At 38.4% G+C, this 15,257-nt stretch overlaps 1 protein-coding gene across 1 annotated transcript; it reads left to right on the top strand.

Annotated features, from left to right (window-relative positions):
* Window positions 1-1,273: 1,273 nt before the first annotated feature.
* Window positions 1,274-2,562, top strand: LOC126681775 (uncharacterized). The gene is made up of 2 exons (XM_050377325.1): window positions 1,274-1,306; window positions 1,357-2,562. Exons 1-2 carry the CDS (start codon window positions 1,274-1,276, stop codon window positions 2,560-2,562), a joined length of 1,239 nt encoding a protein of 412 aa, XP_050233282.1.
* Window positions 2,563-15,257: the final 12,695 nt, after the last annotated feature.

Raw genomic sequence — 15,257 nt, forward strand, 5'->3', positions numbered from 1 at the left:
ATGATTTGTTGATATGATATATGGTTTTATCAAAGATTATATATAAGAATCTAGTGTACCATCCGAAGAAACTAGCTACCTATTGGGTGTCAATAGGCTGTGTGATCACTAGTAACTGAGTTAGGCTAGTGTGTTTAGACTATTAGTGATGATATGATAGTGCCCACGATTTTGAATATGAAATGATAACAACACAGATGAACACTCTGAAAATAGAGCACAAACCGAACAAGGCACACCATAAAAACACCACGGATAGCCGAACAAGGCACATTACATCGTCAAAACTCCATCTCGGCCCAACCGTTTAAGACATATCATATGGTCATCCCGGTTCAACCGAATAAAACACATAGAATGCACCATCTCGGTCACACCGAGCAACATACACTATAACAGCATCTCGGTCTCGTCAGAGTTCACCTCTCACTGAGTACAAAGAACCCAATCTGTCAGAACGTACCCTGACATTCCAGACAATATCTGCACAGACAAAGAGAATGAAATCAGACCTGTCGGCCTAGACAAAGAGAAACAAAGACATAGTATAAAAGGTGAAGAAAAAGTAGGTGAAAAGGTTAATTCTCTTTTTCTCTCAACTCTTAACTCCCTTTCACTTCTTATTCTTTCTCTTACTAAAACATCAACTGACTAGACCGTCGGAGTGGTTTGCCGGAATCCCCTTCCGGCACCCTTCTTACGATTGTGTTGTGCCTTTCAGGTACGATCGTGAAACCTCCACCAGATCAGAGACGTACCGCGATTTCACAAGTTATCATTTGGCGCCGTCTGTGGGAAAGAAAGTAAGAAAGTTTCCTCCTTTCTATCTCACCGGAGGGTGATAGGATGAGCAGAGTAGAGGGAGATGATCTCGCCACCAGAGAACATGATACACGATAAAAGAACAGGAGAGGGGCTCAATGCACCACCACGAAGGGCCACAGGGGAAAGCTCATTATGCCTGGCTACAACGTCAGGAGGAGGCACCCACTTGGGCACTACATCTGGAGTCACCACTCAGTACCCATGGGGATGCCACTGCCAGGGAGCATTCCCCTAGCATCATACTTCACACCCATGTAGCAAACTACCCAAAAAATTTCCTTGAGACCGGGCGTAACCCCCATCAATCTCACATTCACTCCAAGCACCACCCCCTCTCCCAGGCCGGCGACAACCATAGAAATCCAAAACCCTACACCAGCACAAATACAATAATACATTGAGTTTCATGCTCGGCAGTTAGCTTTCCTCCAACAAGTGCAGCAAGCCCATGCCCGACCAACCGCCGCCACAACATCTTAAGGCAATATTACCACCCCACCGTACATACCAGCCGCACCCCCTCATCCATAGGAATTCTACCAAGGCCAAACAACACCCGAGGAAGCAAACGACGAGAAAAATCTGCACGAGCAAAACCCAAAGGAAGGGCAGGGGCTACAAACCGGACAAAAAACACCAGAAGGGCAGAAAAAGATACCGAAATGGGTCGAAATTGAAGAAAGCGTGCACAGCTCAGGTGCCGACTCACTGAAGAAAAAGAATCTAGAGCAAGAAATTACTGAAAGGGTAAGGAGCGAAATAGATAAATTCAGAATGAAAGAGCCGAGAAACACGAGTTTTTTAAACATCGGAAACCCACTTTCAGCCGAGATACGAGATGAGCCCTTCCCGTTAAACTATAAAACACCACAGTTGGACGACTACAATGGCACAGGGGACCCGATCACACACTTGAGCTGTTTTCAAGTGGTCATGATGGTACAAAGCTTGTCCGAAGCCGCCGTCTGCAAACTCTTCCCAACAACCCTAAAAGGATCGGCAGCCATCTGGTACCAAAGCCTGAAAGAAGGCTCTATTCGAAGCTTCGACGAGCTAGCAAGAGCGTTTCGAACTCATTTCGCACCGAGCATACAACAGAAGAAGAAATCCAGTGATCTCAAACTTTGCTACCAGAAACCCGGAAAAAGTCTACAAAGTTACATCGGCAGATTCAATGCCGAAGCTGTCGAGGTAGAAAACTTGAATGATGATACCGTAATAGATGCAATGAAAGATAACACAAGAATGATGGCATTTCGAGACAACCTGATAACAAATTCGGTGCAAACCTACTCTCAGCTCATGGACCGAGCTTGGAATTACATCAATCTGGATGAAGAACAACGAAGAAAAGCTACACAAACAACAGCACAGTTCCAAACACCGAGAATAACTTTCAATCCACCTGCCAGGAATGACCGATTCAGGCCAAAAGAGCAACGGCAGTTTGCCCTACCACGAATGGAACCACACCGACCAGTGAAAGTAGAAGACCAAGCTTTCATCCCGCTTAATACACCAAGATCACACATTTTAATGTGGATTCAAAACAACAATGAACCAGTAAGATACCCACCAAAGCTGCAGTATGAGGGGGAAAGAAAGAAATACTGTCAATTCCATGATGGTCATGGCCACGTCACTGACGAATGTGGGAGCCTAAAGAAAGAAATCGACCGCTTGGTAAAAGTCGGTCATTTAAAAGACTTTGTAGCACAAAATAAAAATTACAACTAAGGAGGAGGAAACCGAGGCGAGCACAGTGGAAAAAGGGAAGAAGCACCACCACCAAAAAGGCAAAACATATCCGGGGTAATCAACACCATAGCTGGTGGAATGGCTGACCCCGAGTATAAACAAGGACGGCGCAAAAGGCAAAGAATGGTAATGAACATATCAGCGGCGAAACCTCTCCCCGAAGACCCTTTAGTGATCTCAGGCCTAACAGAAAATTTCTGGGTAATGAGACAATTGGTGGACGAGGGGAGTTCAGTCAACCTCATCACAAAGCAGGCATACCTCGGCATAGGATGCTCGGTCCTAAATCTAAACCCAGTCAAAACTCCCCTAGTTGGCCTAGGAGGCGCACAGGTGCGAGCAGAAGGAGTAGCAGAATTAACAGTTGAATTAGGAAAAGAGAATGGTTCACCTAAAGGAGGTCTAGTCGGCATCACAATGAAATTCAAAACACTTTTCATGGTCGTCAACATGCCACTCGCTTACAATGTAATATTCGGCAGGCCAATGCTATACAACACCGGGGCAGTCACATGTATCAAATACTTATGTATGAAAATACCAACCGAAGAAGGAGTGGTGACAGTAAAAGGAAGGCAAGACATAGCCAAACAGTGCTACTTGGTATCAATGAGAGAGGTGTCGGAAACTTTGGCTATCGAAACAATGGAGATACAGGACCCGGATGAAGGCAAGCTTGAGCCTCATGGAAGATTAGAAAAGGTTAATTTAACAGGAGTAACACCAAGATCAGTCCAAATAGGCGCTGCCCTGCCCGAACCAATAAAACAGGAAATAACTGACATGTTAGTCAGAAACGAAATAGAATTTGTCAACACTCTAGGAGAGATAGAAGGGGTGGATCCGGCAATAATTTCACACAAGCTAAACGTTGATCCAAAGCACAAACCAGTCAAATAGAAGAAAAGAGCATTCGCAGTGGACAGACAGATCGCCATTAGAGCCGAAGTAGAAAAACTGTTAGCAGCAGGCTTCATCAGAAGAGTATATTATCCGGAGTGGTTATCAAACGTGGTACTCATAAAAAAGCCGAATGGAAAATGGAGGCTATGCATAAACTTCACAGACCTAAACCGAGCATGCCCCAGGGATAGCTACCCCTCGCCAAACATTGACCAGTTGGTCGACTCAACGTGCGGTTACGAAGTATACTCGTTCATAGACGCTGTCCAAGGATACCACCAGATTCCAATGAACAAACAAGACGAAGAGAAAACGAGCTTTGTCACTGATAGCGGCACATACTGCTACAAACAAATGCCTTTTGGATTAAAAAATGTCGGGGCAACTTATCAGCGGTTGATGAATTTTGTATTCAAGGACCAGATCGGTCGAAACATTGAAGTCTATGTCGATGACATCATCGTCAACTCCAAAAAGGTGGAAGACCACGCGAAAGACCTGGAAGAAGTTTTCACCAAGCTAAAGAAATACAAGCTCAAGCTAAACCCAGACAAATGCGCCTTTGGGGTCCCGGCGGGGAAACTCCTCGGTTATCTCATATCTCAAAAAGGCATTTAGGTAAACCCGGAAAAAACAAAAGCAATCATAGACATGAAAGCGCCGAAATCAGCCAAAGAAGTCCAAAAGCTCAATAGAAGAATCACGGCCCTCGGTCGATTCGTGTCTAACTCGGCCAGAAGATGTCTCCCATTCTTCAAAACACTAAGAAATGTGAAAATCTTTGAGTGGACCGAAGAATGTCAACAGTCTTTCGAGGAGCTCAAGAAATTGCTAAGTTCACCACCACTACTTGGAAGGCCCGAAGAAGGAGAAGTGCTATACTTATATCTAAGTGTCACCAATGAAACGATAGCATCCGTGCTGGTAAAAGAAGATGCAACCGAGCAAAAACCGGTATATTACACGAGCAAAGTGTTGAAAGGGCCCAAGCTTAGAAATAGCAAAATCGAAAAAATTACGCTAGCACTGGTATTAATGGTAGAAAAGCTCAAAAGATATTTTCAGGCTCACACAGTAGTAGTCCGAACAAACCACCCCCTGAAAAAGGCGCTCGGAAGGCTAGAAACCTCTGGACGACTAATCAACTGGTCGTTCATGGTAGGATCATACGACATCAAGTACGAACCAAGAACAGCAATGAAAGCTCTGATCCTATGTAACACCCACACAATTTTAAACATTATATAGTCAAACATTTATAGCAAACATCACAAAATCCATTTAATATATGCTATGTTTCGACACAAAAGTTTTAACTTATCGCATAACCGTAACATTTAAACTATCTCACATCAAACACTTATACATAACTTTATACAATAACTCTTAGTACAAAAGTTTTGTCATCTATCTTATACGCATAAACACTTTAAAATATGCACGTGCAATTAACTCTCCATTGGCCCACCTGAAACCTCTATCAGATGCAAATGTCGACTCAATGCAACTCTTTGTATCCTGAAAAAAAATAACGCAGAGGGGTGAGCCTGCAACTCAATAAGCAAAAAGATATATGCATACTAAATATACACATTCATATGCATTTCAAGTAACTAATATATAACTCAGGCAATTATCCATTCAACATAAGCAATAACCATAACAATTATAATAGTCCAATGTTCAATTCAAAGCAAACATATTCTCACATTTCCAATCAACATCAAGCTTACAGAAGGATATTCAATCATGCGCATAATTCTCATGTTGGCCCAAATCGCCATTAGGCAGCCAAACTTACGTTATTGGCCCAAATCGTCCTTTTAGGCAACCAATAACTTAATCTCACGTCGTTGGCCCGTATTGCCATTTTAGGCAACCAACGACTATCTCAATTCTCATTGAATATCCAAACATAAACATGACATGATTCTCAAAACCAAAACATGACTTGCTCAAACAATTCAACTATAATTCACAAGCGCATTTGCGTCTCAAATCAATACACTTGCAATTGCAAACAAACGTATATACCAAGTATAACACTATCTAATCACTTACTTCATTCACCGAGTCTCAAACCCGTGAAGTTCCAGGCTTGTCCGTCGTATTACCTTCTGGTCTATAAGTACCTATTCACATATACAATCTCAATTCATTCACAAAGTATAACTACTTTGATAATTTACGTAAAGAAATAAACTAGTAACCATAACCAGATTTTCTAGGCAGATTACGTGTAATGACTTCAAATAGGTACTACTCCTAACTCAAACATCATTTATACAAAATATTGAAATGAGTTCTGTACATTTGAGTCTAGTTTCATTTCCAATTGGAATCACATCAATTAGATTAATATAAATCAGATTATGCACATTACAACACAACTAGGTTAAACTGTCAAAACAGAGTGCACACTTAAATGTTCTACCCTTATACACCATTCCAATGACAGAATTAATCTTTTGTCAAAACTAAAAAGTTTTAGTTAACATCCTAAGGAATCCAAAGAAACAGGAATGGCATAATTTTGACATGAATAACTCATTGTATCGATTTTACAATTAGTTAAAGATGCAGCTATAATTCTACAAGTAGGCAGAACATATACTCTATCTTGAAAGTGATCCACACATCAATATAAACACAATTTGGCAAAACCCTTAGGTGGAGTTATAGGTATATGAGTCTATAAAACATATCAAAAATAACCAACCCAATTAGATCTCCATACTATAAGATATTCAAGTTTTGGTGACATCCTATCAAGCTGTATGGGCAGACCGAGTACAAAACTGGCATGGAATATTAGGCTATCGTAAAGACTTCAAATGATGAAACACAAAGAATGAAAATTGTATTAGACTGGCTATAGTTTCCATAGCATCAAGAATCAATCATTTTAGAGTCATATAACTCGAGATACAATTTAAACAACATAGCACAAATTTCTGCCAGAAACAGAGTTGAAACAAGAAAACCTAAAACACAAGAATTCAATTCATCAAACATACCTAATTGCTTCCCAATTGTTCTTGAACCTTAAATCCATGAAAATTAGATGATTACTTCTTTGATTTAGGTCTTGAATTTCTGAATTACTTTCTTTCCTCTCTTACTTCTTAGTTCTAGGTTTACGCTTAAGAAGAGAAGAAGGTGAAGAGGTGAGTTTTATCTTATGCTAACTTAGGTTAAGTATATAAGTCAAACATGACATATGTGATGAGTTAATCATCAAAATATCCAGAAAACAATAAGGTTCCATTTAGTCCTTGAATTATTCTATATGTTCAATTTTAAATCTCAAAGTTAATTTTATTTCAAATCACTTAAATCAACCTAATTTACCGACGTACTTACATTCCAATTTAGTTCTAATATATTAGTGGGTCGTAATACTACCTATTATTCATTTTAAATAGTAATATAATTAATCAAAACCCCATCATTTTCATTTAATTAACATCAATAATTACTTTAAATGCTCACGTAAATGCTAATGAACAACGCTTACTCTTGACCATCAAAATGCATGAATGTATGAGCATGACTATATGCAATTTAAATGTGGGTGTTACAACTCTCCCCACCTTAGAAAATTTCGTCTCGAAATTTATGAACTTACCACCATCATTAAACAGATAAGGATATTTCCTTCTCATATGTTCTTCCACCTCCCATGTAGCTTCCTTTGGAGAATGACGACTCCGTCTTACTTTAACCATCGGTATCTCTTTATTTCTTAATTTCTTTACCTCTGTTCCCAATATTTCTATAGGTTCCTCTGTGTATACCAATTTCTCTGTGAGTTCTACCTCTGGTTCTTGTATCACATGACTAGGATCAGATCTATATCTTCATAAAATGGAAATATGAAACACGTCATGAATTTGTGATAACTCTCCCGGTAATGCTAGTCGATAAGCCAATGGTCCAATTCTCTCAATGATTTCATACGGTCCAATATATCTTGGACTAAGCTTTCCCTGCTTGCCAAATCTCAAAATTCCTTTCCATGGAGATACTTTCATGAATACTTTCTCACCCACTTCATATTCCATTTTCCTACGATGTCTATCAGTGTAACTCTTTTGCCGATCTTGTGATGCTTTCAAACACTGTTTGACTGTTTGTATCTTATCCATAGTTTCTTGAACTATTTCAGGTCCTTCAAGTTGTCGCATTCCTTCAATATCCCAACACACTGGACTTCGACACTTTCTTCCATACAGTGCTTCATATGGAGCCATACCTATACTAGAATGAAAACTATTATTGTAGGCAAATTCCATCAAAGGTAAATGATCATCCCAGTTCCCTTTGAACTCTAGTGCACAAGCTCTCATCATTTCCTCCAAAGTCTGAATAGTTCTCTCTGATTGCCCATCTGTCTGCGGATGAAATGCTGTACTGAAATGCAACTTAGTACCCATAGCATTTTGTAAACTACCCCAAAGGTGTGAAGTAAACCGTGGATCTCTATCAGACACAATTGAATTAGGCACACCATGCAATCTAAAAATCTCAGAAACATACAATGTAGCCAATTTATCAAAGGAATCAGTTTGTTGAACAGGTAAGAAATGAGCATATTTAGTGAGTCTATCAACAATAACCCAAATAGAATCATGCTTTCTGAATGTACGTGGTAACCCAACAACAAAATCGATAGTTTTTTTCTCCCATTTCCACTCTGGTATAGCTAAAGAATGAAGTTTACCTACAGGTGCCTGATGTTCTGCTTTCACTTATTGACATGTTAAGCATTTAGCCACAAATTCTGACACATCTTTCTTCATTGTTGGCCGCCAATAAAAAGGCTTCATATTTCTATACATTTTAGTACTTCCAGGATGCATACTATAGGGTGCATTATGAGCTTCTTCTAATATATTCTTCCTCAAGTTCTCCACATTTGGAACACAAACACGACTGGCCATTTAATAAAAGACCATCATCTCTCAAAACAAATTGATCATGTTTTCCTTATTCAACCTTTCTTCTCATCTTCTGTAAATAAGGATCTTCAAACTGAGTTTCTTTAATTTTATCTTCAATAGAAGGCTTCACTTGTAAGGTGGCTAATAAGATATCATCATGTGTGTCCAACCAAGTGTTCATTCCTCGAAGTACAACTAAATATTCAATATCATAACAGAGCATACCCGCCATACGATCCATAACCTTTTGACTCAAAGCATCAGCAACAACATTTGCTTTTCCAGGATGATAATCAATAGTACAGTCATAATCTTTCAGTAACTCAATCCATCTTCATTGCCTTATATTCAACTCTTTCTGTGTAGGAATATATTTCAAGCTTTTGTGATCTGTGAAAACTTGAAACGTCTCACAATATAAGTAATGTTTCCATGTCTTCAATGCATGCACAATGGCTCCTAGTTCTAGATCATGAGTTGGGTAATTCACTTCATGAGGTCGCAGTTATCTAGAAGCATAAGCAATAACCTTCCCATGTTGCATTAATACACATCCAAAGCCTTGCTTTGATGCATCAGTGTAAACCACATAACCTCCAGTTTCAGATGGTAAGGAGAGTATTGGTGCTGAAATAAGCCTTTTCTTTAATTCCTCAAAGCTTTTCTCACATGTGTCAATCCACTTGAAAGTTGCATTCTTTTTCAGCAAATTTGTCAACGGTTTTGCAATAACAGAAAAGTCTTTCACAAATCTTCTGTAATACCCTGCTAAACCCAGAAAACTTCGAACTTCTGTAACATTCTTTGGTGACTCCCATTCAAGAATAGCTTTAATCTTTGATGGATCTGGTTGTACACCATGTTCTGAAATTATATGCCCCAAAAAGGCTATTTCTACCAACCAGAATTCACATTTACTAAACTTGGCATAAAGTTGCTTGTCTTTCAAAACTTGTAAAACAATTCCCAAATGTTGTTCATGTTCTTCATGACTTCGAGAATATATAAGAATATCATCAATAAACACAATCACAAATTGATCCAAATATTGCTGAAACGTTTTGTACATTAATGACATAAAAGCAGCTGGAGCATTCGTCAATACAAATGGCATCACAATAAAATCATAATGAGCATACCTAGTTCTAAATGCAGTTTTAGGAATGGACTTCTCATCAACTCGAAGTTGCCAATATCCTGACCGCAAACCAATTTTAGAAAATACCATGGCACCTCTCAATTGATCAAGTAAATCATTGATTCTTGGCAATGGATATTTATTCTTCATAGTGATTCTATTCAATTGCCTATAATCAATGCATAATCGCATACTACCATCTTTCTTCTTCACAAATAACACAGGTGCGCCCCAGGGAGAAATACTAGGCCTGATGAACCCATTATCAAGTAGATCTTCTAACTGTTTCTTGAGTTCTTTCAATTCTAATGGAGCCATTCTATATGGTGCAATAGAAATTGGAGCTGACCCAGGCATAGTTTCAATTTCAAAATCAACCTCCCTATGTGGTGGCAAACAAGGCAATTCATCAAGAAACACATTTGGAAAGTCTCTCACTACTGGAATTTATGAAACCCCCGGACTAACTTTAGTCACATCTATTATAATAGCCAAATATGCTTGACACCCATCTTTAATCAAATGAAATGTAGTAAGAGCAGAGATTAAACAATTAGGCACTGTTTTCCTTTCCCCAACAATCATCATTTTCATATGCCCTTGAATCTCCATAACTACTTCTTTAGTTTGACAATCAACAATGGCATGATGTTTTGACAACCAATCCATACCCAATATAACATCAAACTCTCTCAAATGAATAACCACCAAATCAGCTTGTAAGGTTATACCATCCACAATCATAGGACAATATTTTATCATAGTATTTACAATAATAACACCCCCAGCAGGCATAGAAACATATATATCATGTCCCAATGGTTCTAATATGCCATGCACACATAATGCAAACTCATGTGATATGAATGAACATGTAGATCCAGGATCAATTAACACATGTGCATCACATTTACAGATAGAAAATGTACCAGTAATCACATCAGGTGCAGTAGGTGCATCTTGCCTCGTCAGTGCAAATACTCTGGCTTGGGTACGAGGTTGGCCTGTATATCCATACTGTATAGCTGATGATGTTCCTCCTCCTCTATTACCTCTCCCTCTTCCCCGGCCTACACCCACTTGGTGTATATTTTCACCCACACTACTCTGACCCATTGCTTGATATTCTTCAAGTAAACCTCTCCTGAGTGGACAATCTCTAACAATATGGCCAGGTTGACGACAATTATAACACACAATAGGGTTTCTTCCGCAACACTCCCCTCAATGTACTCTACCACAATTTGCACACACTGGAGTGGATCCTACACTAACTGACCTTGTTGTTCGTTGTCTCTTATCAAACCAGTAGATGTATATCCACCTCTGCCAGATAAAATTGAGGCTGGCCTACTCGACTGGCCTCTTCCCTTTCCTCTATAGCCCCTAATACTTGAACTTGATCCTCTAAAAGAAAAGGAACCACCATGTCTTTAAGGAGCATTAAAAGTCCCATTCATTTTCTTCTTTTTAGACTCTATCTCACTCCTTTCAACTAGTATTTCTTCAGCCCTCAATGCGGCTTCAATCAATGCACTATAAGTAGGAGTCTTAACAACAATTTTCTCTCGAATATCAAGGTTCAAACCCCTTTCAAATTTACGTCTTTTTCTTTCCTCAGTAGTTATCTCTTCAGGTGCATACTTTGATAGTCTGACAAATTGAAGTTCATATTCAACCACTGATAACTCATTCTGCTTCAATTCCATGAATTCAATTTTCTTTTTATCACGATAGACTGGTGGCATGTACTTCTCACTAAATTCTCTAAGGAAATCATCCCAGGTTAAAGTCAATGGCCTATTCCCGCTTCCTGGAACTGTTTCCCACCAATCCAAAGCATCCTTATCAAACAATGACACTGCATATTTCAATTTCTGCTGAGGAGCGCATTCAATTCTGTCTAAAACTCTCTCTGCATTTCTCAACCATTCTTCAGCTTCTACAGGATCTGTAGTACCTCCAAATGTCTTTGCCCCTTGTTTCCTAACTCTCTCATAGTTTTTGTCAATTTCTGGTTCCTGTGCTCGATGGTGCGGAGGTGCTGCTATTGTTTGCAACATTTTAATAAATTATCGCAGCAAATGATTTTCATCTTGTGGTGGAGCATTATCCTCAGACTATTCCTGATCATTAACAGATGCATTTCCAGGATCATGCACAGACTCTACAGACATTTTTGGGCCAATGAGATCATCTCCATGCTCATCCATCCTATAAAAGATGTACTACATCAATTAGATGTATATCATGTTATGCATGTTATGCATGCTATGCAAATATGCATCACAACTCTATGCCCTAGGGAATCTAATCCCCGCTCTGATATCACTTAATGTAACACCCACACAATTTAAAACATTATATACTCAAACATTTATAACAAACATCACAAAATCCATTTAATATATGCTATGTTTCGACACAAAAGTTTTAACTTATCGCATAACTGTAACATTCAAACTATCTCACATCAAACACATATACATAACTTTATACAATAACTCTTAGTACAAACGTTTTGTCATCTATCTTATACGCATAAACACTTTAAAATATGCACGTGCAATGAACTCTCCATTGGCCCACCTGAAACCTCTATCAGATGCAAATGTCGACTCAATGCAACTCTTTGTATCCTGAAAAAAAATAACGATGAGGGGTGAGCCTACAACTCAATAAGCAAATAGATATATGCATACTAAATATACACATTCATATGCATTTCAAGTAACTAATATATAACTCAAGCAATTATCCATTCAACATAAGCAATAACCATAATAATTATAACAGTCCAATGTTCAATTCAAAGCAAACATATTCTCACATTTCCAATCAACATCAAGCTTACAGAAGGATATTCAATCATGCGCATAATTCTCATGTTGGCCCAAATCGCCATTAGGCAGCCAACATACGTTATTGGCCCAAATCGCCCTTTTAGGCAACCAATAACTTAATCTCATGTCGTTGGCCCGAATCGCCATTTTAGACAACCAACGACTATCTTAATTCTCATTGAATATCCACACATAAGCATGACGTGATTATCAAAACCAAAACATGACTTGCCCAAACAATTCAACTATAATTCACAAGCGCATTTGCGTCTCAAATCAATACACACTTGCAATTGCAAACAAACGTATATACCAAGTATAACACTATCTAATCACTTACTTAATTCACCGAGTCTCAAACCCATGAAGTTCCAGGCTTCTCCGTCGTATTACCTTACGGTCTATAAGTACCTATTCACATATACAATCTCAATTCATTCACAAAGTATAACTACTTTGATAATTTACATAAAGAAATAAACTATTAACCATAACCAGATTTTCTAGGCAGATCACGTATAATAACTTCAAATAGGTACTACTCCTAACTCAAATTAGAAGAACATCAATTGGATAAATATAAATCAGATTATGCACATTACAACACAACTAGGTTAAACTGTCAAAACAGAGTGCACACTTAAATGTTCTACCCTTATACACCATTCCAATGACAGAATTAATCTTTTGTCAAAACTAAAAAATTTTAGTTAACATCCTAAGGAATCCAAAGAAACATGAATGGCATAATTTGGACATGAATAACTAATTGTATCGATTTTACAATTAGTTAAATATGCAGCTATAATTCTACAAGTAGCAGAACATATACTCTATCTTGAAAGTGATCCACACATCTATATAAACACAATTTGGCAAAACCCTTCGGTGGAGTTATAGGTATATGAGTCTATAAAACATATCAAAAATAACCAACCCAATTAGATCTCAATACTATGTGATATTCATGTTTTGGTGACATCCTATCAAGCTATATGGACAGACCGAGTACCAAAATGTCATGGAATATTAGGCTATCGTAAAGACTTCAAATGATGAAACACAAATAATGACAATTGTATTAGACTGGCTATAATTTCCATAGCATCAAGAATCAATCATTTTAGAGTCATATAACTCGAGATACAATTAAACCAACATAGCACAAATTGCTGCCAGAAACAGAGTTGAAACAAGAAAACCTAAAACACAAGAATTCAATTCATCAAACATACCTAATTGCTTCCCAATTGTTCTTGAACCTTAAATCCATTAAAATTAGATGATTAGTTCTTTGATTTAGGTCTTGAATTTCTGAATTACTTTCTTTCCTCTCTTATTTCTTAGTTCTAGGTTTATGCTTAAGAAGAGACGAAGGTGAAGAGGTGAGTTTTATCTTATGCTAACTTAGGTTAAGTATATAAGTCAAACATGACATATGTGATGAGTTAATCATCAAAATATCCAGCAAACAATAAGGTTACATTTAGTCCTTGAATTATTCTATATGTTCAATTTTAAATCTCAAAGTTAATTTTATTTCGAATCACTTAAATCAACTTAATTTACCGACGTACTTACATTCCAATTTAGTTCTAATATATTAGTGGCTCATTATACTACCTATTATTCATTTTAAATAGTAATATAATTAATCAAACCCCCCATCATTTTCATTTAATTAACATCAATAATTACTTTAAATGCTCACGTAAATGCTAATGAACGACGCTTACTCTTGACCATCGAAATGCATGAATGTATGAGCATGACTATATGCAATTTAAATGTGGGTGTTACATCCTAGCAGATTTCGTGGCCGAAACAACAACATACGATCAACCCACCGAGATAGACAAGAGTATGATCAGCTGAATATTACAATTAGATGGAGCATCAAACATGGCGGGAGCAGGGGCAGGCATGATATTAAGAGAGCCACATAAGATAAAAATGCAAAATTCAATCCACCTAAACTTTCCAGCAACCAACAATTCAGCCGAATACGAAGCAATAATCGGAGGATTAAGAATGGCGATAGTGGTCAAAGCCGAGTACATAAAAATTCAGAGTGACTCTCAACTGGTGGTTAACCAAGTCTCGGACTATTTGAGGTCAAAGATCCAGAAATGAAAAAATATGTAGACCGAGTGAAAGAACTGCTCACCAAAATTACCGAAGAAGGCAGAAAATGGGAATTAGAACATATATCCAGAGAAGAGAACACAGAGGCGGACACACTGGCAAAGGCCGGGGCATCCAAGGAAACAATACTAGGCATACCATGCTCAATACAAAACTTCAGCAGTATCCAAAACCCCGAAGTAACATTCCTCATCAACCCATTAGACCATTGGATGGAGCACATCATATCATACATAGAGAACGGAAGTCTACCTGAGGATAAAAAACAGGCAAGGAAGGTAAAGCGCAGAGCACCACACTTCTCATACCGAGACGGCACACTATACAGAAAGTCATTCTCGCATCCATGGTCCAGATGCCTCACGGTGGAAGAAGGAAAATATGTCTTATCAGAAATACACGAAGGTATGTGTGGAAGCCACATCTTCCATCTAGAACTCTGTCAAAAAGCAGTACTACAAGGTTACTACTGGCCGACACTAGCACAAGACACGGCAAGCTTGGTGCAAAAATGCGAGAAATGTCAATATCACCAAAATGTGCACCATCAACCCATAACCGAACAAAGTCCGATAGTAAGTCCTTGGCCTTTCAGCACATGGGGAATCGACATTGTCGGCCCTTTCCCAACAGCAAGTGGGCAGAGGAAATTCATGATAGTAGCCGTTGACCATTTCTCCAAATGGGTAGAAGCCGAAGCTG

Source organism: Mercurialis annua, linkage group LG5 (genome assembly GCF_937616625.2).
Source record: "Mercurialis annua linkage group LG5, ddMerAnnu1.2, whole genome shotgun sequence".
Taxonomy (NCBI): Eukaryota; Viridiplantae; Streptophyta; class Magnoliopsida; order Malpighiales; family Euphorbiaceae; genus Mercurialis; species Mercurialis annua.

What these genes read in the sequence shown, in the direction of transcription:
- LOC126681775 (XM_050377325.1), top strand. Translation starts at nt 1,274, where the DNA reads ATGCCCGACCAACCGCCGCCACAACATCTTAAG. An exon ending in CGCCGCCACAACATCTTAAG is followed by an intron (nt 1,307 to 1,356) that starts GCAATATTACCA and finishes CCTCATCCATAG; the next exon opens with GAATTCTACCAAGGCCAAAC.